The following is a 15600-nucleotide window of genomic DNA, read 5'->3' as shown; positions in this document are numbered from 1 at the left end:
TCCCCTTTTCTGCCTTTGCTGCCAAAATAGCAATCATCGACATGTGAGGTCAAAGCAATAACCCATCAGTTTCCTTTATAAAACGTTCCAAAATTACCTGCATTCACTATACACGGGAGCTTTCCAGTTCCACAACAAATCTCCAAATTATGCCAAAGGGTTAGCCTAAATACTACTACCACTACTACTACTGCTAGCTAGTCTATGAAACTCTGCGTGTCAGAGATAGCTTTTCTAAATATTCTATCTTTTCTGCTATACTAACTTAAAATAGGGTCACTGGTTGGCACAACGGCTAAGCACTCAATCACACTAGCCAAAATAGGCTGTTGGTTGGAAGCCACCAAACGCCCCTCAGAAGGCAGGCTTGGCACCTTGCTTCTAAGCGGTGACATCCTTCTGAAAACCATAAAGTGGCTCCCGCTTTCTTTGCCTGGGGGTGCCACCAGGACTCAGGACTGGCTGCATAGCAGTGGTGCACGCTGAAGCTGGTCTGTGAGCCGCCTAAGCAGAGCAAATGGAACTGTACCACCTTCGTTCTATGTGAGCCAAAAGCCAAATACCACACATGCCCCAGATCGGGCATTCGGGACAAAATAGGAGCAGGTTAATGATCTCATTGCTTTTTAGGGGCTCCCACTTTCAATAAAAACAATACAAAAAGAAAAACCGTCCACGCCTCCTGTTCCACTCTATTTTGTCTCTGTTGCAAGGAGTCCAATATGTCTTTGTCTTTTATATCCCACCTAGAGCTTTTTTTTTTAAGTCAACTCAATTGTCTCCCACCAAATACCATATTCCTGTCACCCTGACAGATCACTTTATAGTCCTTTGTGTTAAAACTCTGTGAGTCTATGCCAAAACACTCTGGGGATCTCATAGTTCCCCATTCATTTTTACATCCAATACCTTAAAAATTGAAATCTACCTTTTTACAAATCCACAGCAAGAATTTTAACAAAGATGCAATAATCCCACCAAATTACACTACTCAGTGTTAGCGTCGCATATTAGACTTTCTATACACATCTCAAAAAAGGCATATATTCAGTGTTTTCATGCCAACTTTACCACGCTTTTCCACAAACACCAAAGCAAAGCAAATTCACTGCTATCAAGTCGAGGCTGACTCATAGCGACCCCACAGACCCAGCAGCATAGAACTGCCTCTGTGGGCTTCTAAGACTGCATCTCTTCAAGGAATTAGAGGGTCTCGTCTTTCTCCCTCGGAGCAGCTGGTGGTTTCGAACTGCTCACTTTGCTGTTAGGAGCCCAGTGCATCACTACGCCGCCACCAGGCTCCGCTCCTTTACAAATATTTTAAAAATATTTTCTAGGAACAAAAGTAGAAGCTATTAACTTGTTTCCTGCTGTAGGAGTGCACAAGGACTATACTTACAGCAACAAGAATTATAATCTTAGACTAAGGGTCCCCTGAACTCTACCCAAAGATGGGGGCACTTCAAAAGATCACAGAAAAATGGAATGGAAAGATAATGGCATCTCCCCGCAGACTCTGTGAACAAGCCTGCACTCAGTGCTACACAAAGGGTAGCTCCTCTCTAGTCCCTACCCTCATCCTCTCATTCTACTCATGCACCTCAAATCTGAGTCACTTCTATTCTTGGTATGCGGCTAACATGAACAGCTGTGTCAGTCCTTGGATTAGGGAAGGCATGCTAACACTCACAGGGAAGCATGCTATAGATTAAACTTAAAACTCGAAGCTCAACAGTCATCACAAGATAAACCATTCTGGCAAAACTTACTCTAGAAAAAACTCACAAGAGTCTGGAAGACAACTAAGATCTCTCTAAGTAAGACTTTACTCTCCACGAGCTAGATTTGCTTTTCATTCAGTGTTCCCCTACATAAAACCTTGATGCTTACAAACCCATTAATAACCACGATGAATCTGAAACAACAGACACACATGACACAAGCACGTGATTCCAATCTTCTCCTGGGGCACGTGGGGGCGGGCTTGCCCAAGATGTGACCTTCTCCACATGAAATGAACCAGGCAGGGAACATTCACGTGAAACTCCTTTTGCCAATTCGAAGATGGAATTACCAAGGAAGGAAAGGGAAGAACTGAATTTTCTACTGTGGCACACCAAGGCTGCCAAGCCCCATCCGGTCCTGATGAGCCTGCTCCGTTGTCCTCTGGTTTGCCAGTGTTCCCTTTAAGACAAAGGGCAAACCAGTGTGCTCCATACTGGACTGACCACTGACCACAACTAGAAAAGAAGCTGCTATCTATCTCTTGAGTAGGTAATCTGGTCTTGATTTGGTATATAAACAAACTACTAAATGTGTGTTTCACACACAAAAAATTCATCTTTATAGCTTCCCTTGAAAAATTAACCACAGCAATCATTTCTGGATGTCAACCATTAGTAAACTGAGAGCCGCCCCCCCCCCGCCGCCTTTGGACTGGGCATGGACTGTGCAGATGGTCCTATGGCCCTCCTCTCAGAAAATGGAAGCATCTGTGCTGACAGAGAGCTGGGACTTGATGGTTTTAGCACTTCTTCGTACCCCAAGATTTGACCAGTTCAGCAACAACTTACAGTAAATAAAATCTGCCAATGCTAGTCTTTCCGGGAGTTTTTGGTGGGCACGAGGGTTGTTGGTTGCATTCAATCCAACCACAATTTACCGAGTCCCCAGTGGACACATGGTTTTGAAACCAGTGAGTTTGCAAAGGGCAGGAAACCCCCCTCTCCATTACCTTTTAAGGAGGCGCCCCTCGGATTTCTTTCAGACACTGCAGTTCTACCCATGGCTTTGCTTCAAAAAGGAGGATTCAGAATAGCAGGGGGCTATTTTCTGTCAAAATATACAAAACTGAGCAACTGAAATAGATCTAAAATTATCAACAGCTAGAACACACACCACCACCACCACCACCACCACCACCCCTCTAGTTTGGCATAGGAAACCTCCAAAACCTAGCAAACGCTTCCATGGGATTATGGATTAAAACAGAAGTATGGCTCATTTTTCGTTCAGTGCCCAGGCATGGTAACACAAGCCCATCGGGGGAGTCTGGGCTTTCGAGACAAGCGAGGTGGCCATCAGTTGGCAACTGGGCTGTTCCTCTGTTTCCAGTCACTCACCTCTACCTACCTGGATGCAGTTAACAGGTTTAACTGCTCCCTTTGAGTTGTGCCCCTACAGGAGCCATTGGTGACTCACTTGGCATTGACCAAAAGCCAGACTTCCTTTGACTGGGGCTGGCAGGCAGCAGGGAATGGAGTGGGGGTAGGGGTGGGGGTATCCCAAAGGAGTTCCTTTGGAAAGACCCACAAAACTGAACTGGTGGTAGGAGGAGGGGGTGGCCAGAGTGGCAGGCTTCTGTTGTTTGTGGATTCAGATAATTACGCAACTCTTTTTATATCACATTCTTTCTAAATCACTAGCTAAAAACGCTGATAAAATCAAAATTTCCAAATTACCTCTTAGCACCCTTGGCCCTGTAAGACCTGGCTGAGAACGCTGGTCCCTCCTGGTACACTTCATTTTCTTTTGAACACGCAGCCCGAACGTCCTTCAGTGCTTTGCATGGCCTTATGCTCCTTTTAAAGAGAACCCAGAAGCAGTCGGCAAAAAAGCTGCAGATAGCTTATTTCTATTTAACAACTCTGCTGTACTGTCCTTGTGTACCCTTGACCTGACAGGTGCCTTAATTTCCAAGGGAGAGGCTCCTGTGATGATCAGCTGGAGGAACCTGGGTCCAGGGAACAATGGCCTGAGCCGCATCCGAGGAGCTGAGTCAGCCGAGGACCAGTGAAGTGGGTCAGCACAGGATGGCCAATAAAAGAGGGTGAGAAAGTGAGGCGTCAGCAATCTCGCACTGAAATGCCCCAGTCAAGAAGCCGCCCACCTCTCTACCTGGCGAAACCCTCCAGGTTGTCTGCTGTTTCTGAAAGCTTGGAAACCCACTCATCTAGACAGCGTCACATTGCTGAGTGTGTCCCTGGGGTCTGACCCATGGCCGGCCACACGCTAGGAATGCAAACAGACCCTGACAGTGCCCGAGCAGATGCTGAACCACCTGAGGGACAAGCACCGTGTCCTCTACATCTGGGGAAGCGCCGAACACGAAGCCACACCTACCACTGGCTGCGGCTTGACTGTAACAAAATTAACAGTGAAGAAGTAGCAACGAAAATAATTTTATGGTTGGGGGGGGTCACCCCCACATGAGGAACTGTATCAAAAGGTCACAGCATTAGAAAGGTTGAGAACCACTGCCCTACAGGATGAGACCTCCTGTCTTACGGCGAGGACACTGAAATGCACACAAGATCAGCAGCGCGCTAGGTCACGTGGCCAAGGAACCACCGGAACCTGAGGCAGATGTTGCTGTGATGTAGAGCTGAGGAGCTTCCAGACAAGCAAGAAAGCTACTTCTCGAAAATGAGCCAACAAAACCCTCCAGGGATCACAATCATCCAATCTGCCCACCAGCCCTGAGGCTGATGCAGGCTCGGGCAGCGCAGGCCATTGTCACAAGTCGGGGCTAACTCAGCAGTCCAACCACGTTTGAGTTCAGTTGAGCTGCTAGGGGCTTAATAAGGGGATCTCAGCTGACAGCCTCCAGAGCAGTCCTCCTTCCGCCAGGGCGTCTCCTCACAAGAATAAAGATGAAGCTAAGAGCCATGTCTTTGAAGGATTCCAAATTATTAGCCTACCTGGGCTACCCCCAGGACACAGAAGTCTACTAAAACATACAAACTGAAATCTACTCCTTGGGGAGGTGATGCGGGCTGTTAAGTCCAAGCAGTTCAGGGTGCTGGCTCCAGAGAAGGCTCTCTCTCTCAGCTTAGGGGCAGGGAGGATTTGAACCCCTTCAGCATCTGTGGGCCCAGCCTTCCTTAGGAATCTCCGTGGGTCTTAGCAACACGCTTCCCCTAAGTCTAGTACGGTTTCGGGACAGGGATCCTGGGTCCAAAGGATGTGCTCTTGATCATAGTGCAGTCCCTGTTCCTCTGACCACTTCCCTCTGTCACCTCTTGTCCAACAGAAGGTGATGCCGCCAGATGACAGAGAAACTCCCCCTCAGACCTGAATAAGGGTGTAGACGAAGTAAGGGCAATACCTTCCACCCTAACCCTGCCTCACTAACTGGAAAGACACAACCCAATCCTCGTGAACCATAGGCAGAGGCTCAGGTTGACAGCACATCATAAAATAGAAGGTGATGCCATCAGATTACAAAAAGGAAAACAATTACCACATACTGGGAATCATGGCCTAGCCAAGTTGACAGAACTTGAGTGGGGGCCGGGGGGGGGGGCAGGCATGGATTGCCATGGATAAATACAAAGAAAGAAGCCTGGCACAAGGCTTTTTTGTTTCTATTTGCAAGATACAGAAATTAGTAACATTGTAAAAGGATTATCAATAATCAAAATGTCTCAGAAAATACATAAATGGCCCTGCAGCTCCACAAAGCATCCACCTTTCTCTCTGACACAGGGTTGCCCCAGTGGGAGACACCCATGAGAGAGCACAGGTGTTGGGGGAGAGAGCTGGGGATGCAGTTATCTCCTTCTTTCCTCCTCAACTTCCCAGTTGGGCTGAATCCCCCAACGGCACCCCACGGTTCCTCCTGACAAGCAGCCCTTTGTAGACGACCACCTCTTCCAGATTCTGCTCCTTCGTTCTGACCCCTGCAAGCCCACCAGCGCCAGCACGTGGGGACTACGTGAAACTAAGTCAAAATGTAGTACTACACAATCATTTGTGGCAACTTAACAAACAAAAATATAAAATCATGAGGCCTTTTCTTCTCAACATACCCTCCAACGAGGTCCACACGCTCCTGAAAGTGGTGTTTCTATCTTGCTAACCCTTCCCAGAAGAGCCCTGTGCTCTTTCATTTACACGATGTCAAAACAGCTGGCAGTTGAGGCCTCCTCTGGGACCCAAGCTGTGTTCCTTTCCATGTTCCTTGGGCGAGGAGGACAGAAAGAAGAGCTACAGGAACGAAGCCATGTGTGTATGAACTGCAACTTTGGTAGCACACCTTTTTACTTACCCTCAGTATGATTCCTTATTGATCTCCCGAAAACCGTCCACAGCTCTTAACACAGTACCTAGTCTCCTTGGTTCCCTAATTCAATCTGTTGCCTACCACAACTCCGGCTGGTCCTGCATTCAGAAGCAAAGTCTAGTGCAGAAAAAGCCATCAAATTGCAGCAATGCACAGCCTGCTCAGGCATCCAGTACATTTCTCTCTCCATTTTGGTGAGGTTCTTGTCACTTCAGCCCTAGCCATCCAGGAAAGGCCACATGGGTATGGACTGTAAGCATGGGAGTCCAGACAACACACTTCCCCTACATTGTAGATGAATTGCGCGCCCCCCCGCCCCCCCCCACCTCCTCCCCCTCTCTCACCCTAAGTCATCAACAAGCTAAACTGGGTCCTGTAAATTCAGGAGTTCACAGAACTCCCTGAACTTCAGACCAATCAGCCTTTTTTCCTTCTCTCTCAACTTTAGTCTCTGTGGATTGGATTGGGTCAATAGGGACCAAGGGAGTATATCTAAGCTCAGCCATCTCCTCAATGCCACCTCTCAACCCACCTCCACTAAACTAGGGACCCTGGTGATGGTGTGGCTAAAGCACTCATCGGCTCACCAAAAAGTCAGTCAGTGGTTGAAACTTACCAGAACTGGAGGGAGGGAGGGAATGGGAGTGGGAGTGTGAGTGTGAGTGTGAGTGTGTGTGCGTGTGTACGTAGCAATTCCATTCTCTCCTAGAGGGCTGCTATGAGCTGGAACTGACGTAACAGTGTAGGGCGACTGAAAAGCAGTGAGAATACAGGAAACACCTTCAATACTGCAGGACAAAGAACTTTGAGACATAAAAAGACAACAAAAGAAAACACTTTTGACTCCAAATTTAAAGCTAGATTTTAATGCTAGCTTAATCACTATGTGGGCATAGCACCAAACCTGGGCCTCTTCTGTCCCTTCCTAAAAAGGAAGCTCTCAAAATTAAAAATGAAACATACATGAACAGATGTTAAAATCTCAACAACAACAAAAAATAGATTAATTCCAAATGCGTCCTTAGGAGAGAAACGTACATCAAACATATACCAGGGGTAAGCATGTCACTTAGATTGTTTCAATCTTCTCAACAGACTATGGGCCACCGCCATTGTTCACTGGCTGTTTCCAGAAGGCCATCGCAGGCCATTCTTCATAGCTCACTGAGCCTGGAACCTCTGCTGGACCCTGCCCAGCATCATGGCAACACAGAGGCCTGTCCTGATGGACGAGTGGTGGCGGCACATGGGAGCGCCGTCTGGGGAAGGCAAGGATGCCAAGTGAACCAACAGTGAATGCCCGTAAGCTATGAGCAGACAATCTCTATTATTCTCATTTTACAGATGAGGCAAGAGGTAAAGGTGGCACTCTGTCAAAGGGCTGGCAGAGTGTAATTCCAGACCTGGCCCTGCCATTCCTGTCACACTACCGCATGACCATTTCCTGGTAGCCTACATCACCGACAACTTTCAGGGCTTGTGGTGTCTTACTTCGTTGCTTCTAATTAGAGAGGTAGTTTCAGCTCTTGTTGTTGAGAGCTTCCCTCACATTAAGTTTTTATTGATATTTCCAACTTAGTCCAAAAAAGAATTGGGGGCAGCTTCTTCAGCTAATTAAAAAAAACAACAACTAGGAATCATGGCACTTCAAAGCTAAGCCCAAGCTACATTTTATATTACACAAGAGGAGACTCATTTATGAAAGGTGACATATCCCAAATTAGTTAGCTGAGAGGCTTACCCCCAGGATCAGTTCCATATGCCTTCCCTGCTAAAAGGCATCTCAGTATTCAAATGTCTCCATATTTAAATATGATGAAGATGAATCCTCAACTCAGGAGAGACAAGCCTAGAGGTTTCAAATGGCAATTAAAAAAAATCCTTCATTAGTCTGTTTTGTCGTCATTCACCGTCTTCTCTTCGGTGTAATAGTCTCAACAACCCAATTTGGAGCACATGGCCTATTTCTCCCTCTGTAAAAGGAGACTGACCACATCACAGATGCTGAGGAGCAGCAAAGAAGCTTCATGCTAACGAAGCTACAGGGTAGACATGGACCACTAACTGAAAGATCGTCAGTTCAAATCCACTAGCCCCTCTGTGGGGGGGTCGGGGGGGGGGGTGTTGAGGCTCTCTGCTCCTGTGAAGACTTATAGTTGCTTAAACCCGATGCAGGGTCTCTGTAAGCTGGAATCGACTCAGCAGCACTGGCAATGCTTCCAACTACTCTCTCCCGTCTCCCCACCTCATTGATTGCCTAAACTTCATGGGGAAGGGGAGACAGAGAGTGCTCAGAAAAGGTCCAATTAGTATCTGACCACCTCTTGACTAGAAAAAAAAGGAAACTGATTTTATCAGTCTCCACACTCCTTTCTCCTCCAAAAACGTCTTTTCCCTAAGTAGAATCTAACTCCTAATCTTGGAAAACTGCGTTCACTCACTCTCCCCAACCCAGTCTCCCGCTTCAAAGTTGGAGAAGTAATCTCTGAAGCAGAAGCCCTGTACCGGACACATCACACTGTCCACCAGGATGCAGGCCAGTTGCCCCGCGTGGGCCTCTCACGCAGCCTGCCATCCTGCGCACATCACTAGGGACACTCACTCTGGTGAGTACTGTGGGGATTACAGAAAGAAAGCCATTCAGAAGGGAAAGATGGAAAGGAGAGAAAGAACTACAAACCTAACAGACTCTGCCAATTGACAGTTAGAGCAATCAAATTTATAGAACACAGAGGTTGGGATTTTTTTAAAGGGGGGGCAGTCAAAAGTAGGTGGATCTGGGAACATAACCCGCTTTCAGTTTGGTACTCGCTCTGGGTCTTTGGAAAAGTCACCATTTCAGTGGCAGATAGAGAACACAAGCTGATGTCTTCTGGGAGGGTGTTCAACCCTTCCCTTGGCCCTCAAAGCCCACTCTCCAAAAGGCCCCTTGATGATGACCACCTACTAAGCATTGCCCTCAGAGGGGGCGGAAGCGGAAAGAGGAAACCTATCGATGACAGACCTCTCTGCTCTGAAATCGTACTCTGCCCCAACTAGTGCAGCATCATTGACTTGAACTTAAAGAGAAGCTCTACCACGTACACACGGTCTGTACCTGAAGGTCACTCTGGATGGAAATGCCAGTCGAAATCAAACTGCCTGGCAACACCTTTCTGTGCCTTCCTTAGTCCCAGTGCCTACGGCCCAGTGCCACCACCCGCGCCCACACATCCCACAGACGCCAACAAATCACAGCATTTCATCAGATCCAAACTCAGCCCAGAAAAAGCTGCACTACTTTTTTTTTTTTGCACTATTTTTCTTAAGAGTCCTTTTCTTCCTGGACTCTAACAACTGCCTCTGAAACTTCCCAGATATCCTGAGCACTGTGGGGCATAGCAGATCAACATCCTAGCGAGCTGATCTCTGCACTCTGTACTCCCCAGGTGACTCTCCTGTCGCGTCGCACAATTTGATTACAACCAATTCTCAGGCTTTCTTTCAATGTGGACTTTTATTTGTGCTTGTCCATTTTTCCTATTGTTAGCTCTCTAAAAATATAATAACCTGACATGATTATGCATTCAATTTTGTGAGAATTTTCAGTCCTTCCAAGAGTTTCATTAGTAAAAAAAAAAAAAGGCAGTTCTCTGGTACTTCATTCAGAGAAACAATTTATTATGACTATCGAAGCTAAGGCTTGGCACTTTTGGCGAGGCTGTGGACAAATGGGAACCCTGAGCCACCGCGGCTCATGGGAATGCAAAAAAGGGTCACTGTTGAAAGCTGAGTGGCGGCGCCTCAAAAAATCCAAAATAGAGCTACCACGTGACCTTGTAACTACACTCGTTATACACGGTGTTTTTCGCATTTAATGCCCTGACGTAGATAATGCGCACACTGGCCATGGGAAACTGATTCACAAAGGGCTTGTGTGGTTTTCAAAACGAAGAACATGAACATTATTTGCATAAAAATGTGGCTCCCAAAAGATGTGAGAGCAGAGACCCCAAAAGGGACTTGCACACCCATGTTCGTGCAGCTTCATTTACCACAACCAGACAGGGGGACCAACCTGGGCGCCACCAACAGACGAGACGACAGGGAGGAGCAATGTAGCCTTGGGGACTGTAACCTAAGGATGAAGCCGGAGGCCTCTGCTGCGAGAACCAGGCCGACCACCAACGAACAAACAGGGCATGACTTCACGCCTATAGTCAGGAAAAGGCAAATTTCATTTTATAATGGGTAATGTTTGTTTATCCTTGGGCTGCTAACCACAATACCAGCAGTTGGAAATCACCAGGAAACAGACGGGGCTCCTCTCTCGTCTCAGAACCCCACGGGGGCAGTGCTACCCTGTCCTGTAGGGTCAGTCGCTCTAAGTGGGCATGGGCTCGGTGGCAGTGGATTTGGTTTTGGTTTGAAGGAGGAGGTAGGAGAGAAGGGGCTAACAGTAATGGGGAAATGGTCCTAATGAAGGGTGGGGTTGATACAGCTGATTAATAACTTATCAATGACTGCACACCCATAAGCAAATGAATTGCCAACAATGTGAAAGTATATGGACAACAATAAAGTAGGGGGACAACTAATGAGGCTGCTATAGTACAACCAAACCCCTCACAGGCCGTAGGCTTATGGCTTCATGGAACATCCTGGTTAATTGGCCTGGAGCAGGAGGTGCACCTGTTCCACCCCCTACTTCACTGAGCAGTGCCTGGGGTCTTCAAAGCAGGCGAGTGGCAAGCCAAGGCATTTGATCTCTACCTAGCTAGAGTAACAGAGGACAAACACCAGCCAGGATCCCCCGATCCCACAGCCAAGGAGGGATTCTGAGTCATTCGGCTTTTCTCTGGGACAACTGCCCACTTCACTATGAGACCAGAGGAAGGCATGGTGCCTGGCTGAACCACTACTGAACATTCTGATCAGAGACTCCATAGAAGAATTGGGATCAAAAGTGTGTGTGTGTGTGTGTGTGTGTGTGTGTGGTGGGGGTGGGGGACGTGTAGAACAGAATTTCAAATTCTATAGGACTATAGACTTTCTGGAATCCTAGAGGGTAGATGAACCCCTGAAACTGTAGCCCTGAAGACACCCCCTGAAATTTTCTTAAAACTGGCCCAATAGTTTACTTAGCTCAAGTAGTTAAAAGAAAAAAACTTTTTGAGTACTATCAATTATGCGCCTTTAAGAACTACCAGAGGTCAAATCCACAGCAGTCACTTGAAAGATGAGCTAGCAAGCTGGAGGGGGCGGGACGGACTTGTAAGATTGGACTGATAAGGGAATAAACATGGTGGGGATGGTGGTGCAGAACGTCAGGAATGTCAGGGACCTGTGAATCCGGCGTGTGGATTCTCAACAGTACCCATAATTTAAAAGGAAAAAGGGTAAAGCTTGTATGATATGAATACAGTAGCCTCAAGACTTAACTAACCTTACCTCAAAATGCAAGCATTGTCAGCTTACCTGGATTTTCCTATCTCAGTTCTATAAAGAACTTCCTCTGGATTGCTGAGACTTTTAAATGAAATAATTAATAATGAATCACTTTCCAAAGTCATAAGCATTATGTAAATTATAAGAAATTGGCATACCAAAGAGTAACATCATTGTAGAGAAGCTTTGGCACACACAAAACAAGTAAATAGGACTTTAATATAGAGAAAGAAAATATGCCTATCTGCTTATAGGAAATAAAAAAGATATACGCCTAGTTCCCTTGCTCCTCATCAGCAACAAGAAGCTTAAACCGATACCTGTCCTGTATATAATTAGCTAGGCAGCAACCTATTTAAGTCAGGGTGTAATACACTAAAAGGTCAAAAGCTGAAATTGTTTGGAGATCAGTCAGAAGTCTCCGTAGGGCTGTGAAAGTAACAAAAATCCCACTCCATTTCTGAACCACTTAGAAACGCGCCACACAGGGGACTTCAAGAAGTTCTTGGGAAATGGAATTAAAACTTTCCACAAACTTTCTCATGACCCCCTCAAATACAATAAATACACGGTAAATTTCACTACTGGTGCTTTGATCCATTAGCAAGATGCTCACCATAACTGCTGTTCCAGTAGTACCTATGTGGGGTGTAGGTACTTTACCATTAATTAAAGCTTTGACTTAATACAGCATAGAATTCGCATATGAACCGAATGTTGACTAATTTCTTGACATACTTCAGTCTTCCCGGGTCCCCAGTAGTGAACAAAACAGGTCTCATTATAAACAGCCCAGGGAACTGTTACAAGGATCTACATGTGACCTCCTCCCTGGGGGACGGACAACAGAAAAGTGGGTGAAGGGAGACATCGGACAGGGCAAGATAGGACAAAATAGTCACTTATAAATTATCAAGGGTTTGGGGGGAAAAAAGAGGACCTGATGCAAAGGGCATAATTGGAGAGCAAATGCTTTGAAACTGAAGAGGGCAATGAATATACAGATGGGCTTTACATAATTGATGTATGTATGGATTGTGATAAACAGCCCAGGCACAGAAGAATCGTATATTGGAAATGAGCTTGCTGAAGGTGTAAGAACAACGTTCAAGACAAAGACAGTGCACCCGTACTGCTGGTAACATCCAAACGCTTTTCCAGATCAAGTACGTCTGAGAGTATTTCGAGAGAACTTCTCAAAGTAAATTCCCTTTACCCTGGGGCTAGTTCAATGAACTTAATTTACCCCAACAACTGCCTGAAATCAAACTACAACAAAAGACATTTTTTTTCCTGATTAAAAACCGATCCTCTTCCCCCCCTCCCATCCCTGTTTGTTTCTCAGTGAATATTTATTTAGGGCCTACCAAGGGTCCTCAAGCTTTTTAAAAAGGAGGCCAGTTCACTGTCCCTCAGACCCTTTGGAAGGCTGGACTATATAGTTTAGACCCTTTGGAAGGCTGGCCTATAGTTTTTTTAAAAAACTATGAACAAATTCCTATACACACTGCACCTATCTTATTTTGAAGCAAAAAAACAAACACCGGGCGAGGCGGATAAATGTCCTCAGGGGGCGCATGCGGCTCCCGGGGCCCGTAGTTTGAGGGGCCTTCCTTTGAAGCAAACTTCATGAGTCTCATTTAAACGCCATCCTTCCACGATGAGGGTCCTGTGTGGCTGGGGGTGGGTGGGGCAGAAATGGAGGACAGCAGGTAAGGGGGGGCTTCCTTCTACGAAGTCGCAGCTCCTAGAAATCCTGTCATTAAGTAACTCGCCGTGCCTTTCTTCCCAACCTCTAAAAGTATTGCCTCTTTCCCTTTCAATAAACCACAGAGCGGAGCTGAATGTCCCGAGAGTATCCTTTCCTCGACCCATCCACCATACCGCCCCTCTCCCACATCCAGGTGTCCACATTTGAACTTCAGGCTCCAAGGCACTCGGGACGCGTCTCACAGTGCGTCCCCGTGGGGTCGCACCCAGGGACGCGCGCCGCGGGGGCACGACCACTCGCGCAGCCTCGACAGCGCAGCCCGTGGGCGCGGACGGAGGCAGCCCGTGGGCACGCCGGCCAGGAGGCACGCGGGGCGGCGCGGGCTGCGGTCGGGAACTCCTCGGGCTGCCCGGAGGCAAACTGCACGGCGGCTGCCGCGGCGGAGCCCGCGCCGGAGTCTGCCCACACGCACGTCGAGATGCACGGCCCTCGCGGCGAGTCTAGAGCGTGGAGCACGGCGCTCGCCCACCCCGCCCGGGAACAGGGGGCTGGGCGGGAGGGCGGTGGGGGCTGGGTGGGCGCACGGGGAGAGAGCCGACCGCCGGCAGACGCGGCGAGGTGGCTGTCAGACAATAACAGGTTGGTCGCCCTCTCCCGCTCGGGGCTCGGCTGGCGGAGCAGGGCGGCCCGGGGGCTTCCCGCGCCCCCGCCCCCACCCCCACCCCGGGCACCGAGCAGATGGGCACCACCACCCGGGGGAGGGCGGCCACGACGAGATGCCACCAGATGCCGCGGCGGCACCCGGCCGTGGGGGCGGCTCCGCCACCCCGACTCCGCCCGAGCCCCGGCGGAGCTGGCGGGGGGCGCGCGGGCCGGCTCGGGAATACCTGGTCTATGGGCAGCTGCATGGCGTTGCTGAGGGGCTGCAGCAGGGTGGAGCCCGTGGTGCTGGTGGTGGCCATGGCCGGACCTCGGTTCGGCCGCCCGCTGCCTCCCTCGCCGGCTCCCGCGCGCGCTCGCTCGCTCGCTCGCTCGCCCGCCCGCCCGCCTGCGCTCGGCCCGGGCGGAGGCAGCGGCGGCCGAGGACGCGGAGGATGGGGATGTAACCGGCGCTGCCTCCTGCGCGCTCGCTCCTCCGTCCGCGGCCCGAGCGGCTTCGGGCGGGAGCGGGGCGGGGCCGAGGGAGGCGGGGAACCGCTCGCCCCTCCCTCCGCCCCCGCCGGGATCGCGGCCCGCCCACCGCCGACCCCGCCGCCGCTCCTTCCGCGCCCGAGCGGCACCGGCCCGGCCCGACGAGACCGGCGGCGGCGGCTCCTCAGCGGCTCCTCAGCGGCGCCTGCCGCCCCCCGCGGCCCCCCGGACTTCCAGCAGCTCCGAGCCGCCCCTCCCACCTCGCGCACGCTCGGGCCAGACAGCCCCGCGGCCCAATCGCGGCGCGGCGCCCTGGCCCCCGCAGCCAATCAAAGGTGTCGGTCGAGTCACGCCCCGCCCCCAGCGCCGAGCGCTGGCCGACGGGGCGAGGGCGGTTGCTGGCGGCGCGGGGTCCCCTCTGCCTGGTTCGGGAGGTGGTGGGTCTTTGCCAACTCCACCCTTATTTCGCCTTCCCCAAGGACCGGAAGCACCCTGTCGTTAGGAGGGACACTGGACACAAAGCCGAGCGGGGTGGCCTCCAGACACAAAGGGGCACGTGAGGGACGTCAGCCCGAGGGCAGCTGGGCATCAGCTGAGAACAGGAAGAAGCGGAGCCACAAACCCAAAGAAGTGACCTAGATAAGAAGCCCTTGTCTCTTCAGGAGTGAGGTGCCAACGCTGACACTTGAACACCATCCAGCCTCCTGTGCATTGCCGTCGACCTCACGCCACACCTGGGCATTCCAGTGGGAGACAGGTGTGTTCACGCCTAGAACTGTGTGTGCCCGCTGCCCCAACATCCACCTTCCCACCTTTAGCAAGGCCTTTGCTAGCCGTCTGCACCCCCTTGAATCATGCTCACTCGAGACGTTTGATGTGAGCTGCTTCTACGAAAGGATGGGTGTCTATTCTGTGTGCACATAACCCACTTGCCCCCACACCTGATTAAAGTATAGCATGTGAGCTTTTTGAACTGTTGACTTGGATTTAGGAGACTCCAGGAGAGACAGTCAGGAGAGTTCAAAATCCAAGGGCTAGCTGTTGAAATTTGGGGAAAGAAATTCTAGTTCTAGTTGGAGGTCCGTTTCTGTCTCCTGGCAACGTGTGTGTGTCAGAGTGGAACTGGGCCCACCCACTCCTGTAGGATTTTCAATGGCTGCCTTTACAGAAGTAGATGGATGGATGGCCAAGCCTTCTTACACAGCACTCAGGGTGAACTCAGACTGCCAAACTTTTGGTTAGTTGACACCACCCAAGTACTCCTTGG

At 49.7% G+C, this 15600-nt stretch overlaps 1 protein-coding gene across 1 annotated transcript in view; it reads right to left on the bottom strand.

Moving 5' to 3' along the window:
* MBOAT2 (membrane bound glycerophospholipid O-acyltransferase 2) overlaps positions 1–14422 on the bottom strand; it is a 174395-nt gene extending 159973 nt beyond the window's left edge. Inside the window, exon 1 of the mRNA XM_075557133.1 lies at positions 14090–14422. Coding sequence (XP_075413248.1) covers positions 14090–14164 — 75 coding nt within the window. The 5' untranslated portion in view covers positions 14165–14422. The remainder of the gene's footprint in view (positions 1–14089) is intronic.
* Positions 14423–15600: the final 1178 nt, after the last annotated feature.

This window comes from Tenrec ecaudatus, chromosome 8 (assembly GCF_050624435.1).
Source record: "Tenrec ecaudatus isolate mTenEca1 chromosome 8, mTenEca1.hap1, whole genome shotgun sequence".
Taxonomy (NCBI): Eukaryota; Metazoa; Chordata; class Mammalia; order Afrosoricida; family Tenrecidae; genus Tenrec; species Tenrec ecaudatus.
This window is presented reverse-complemented; position numbering and strand designations above follow the sequence as displayed.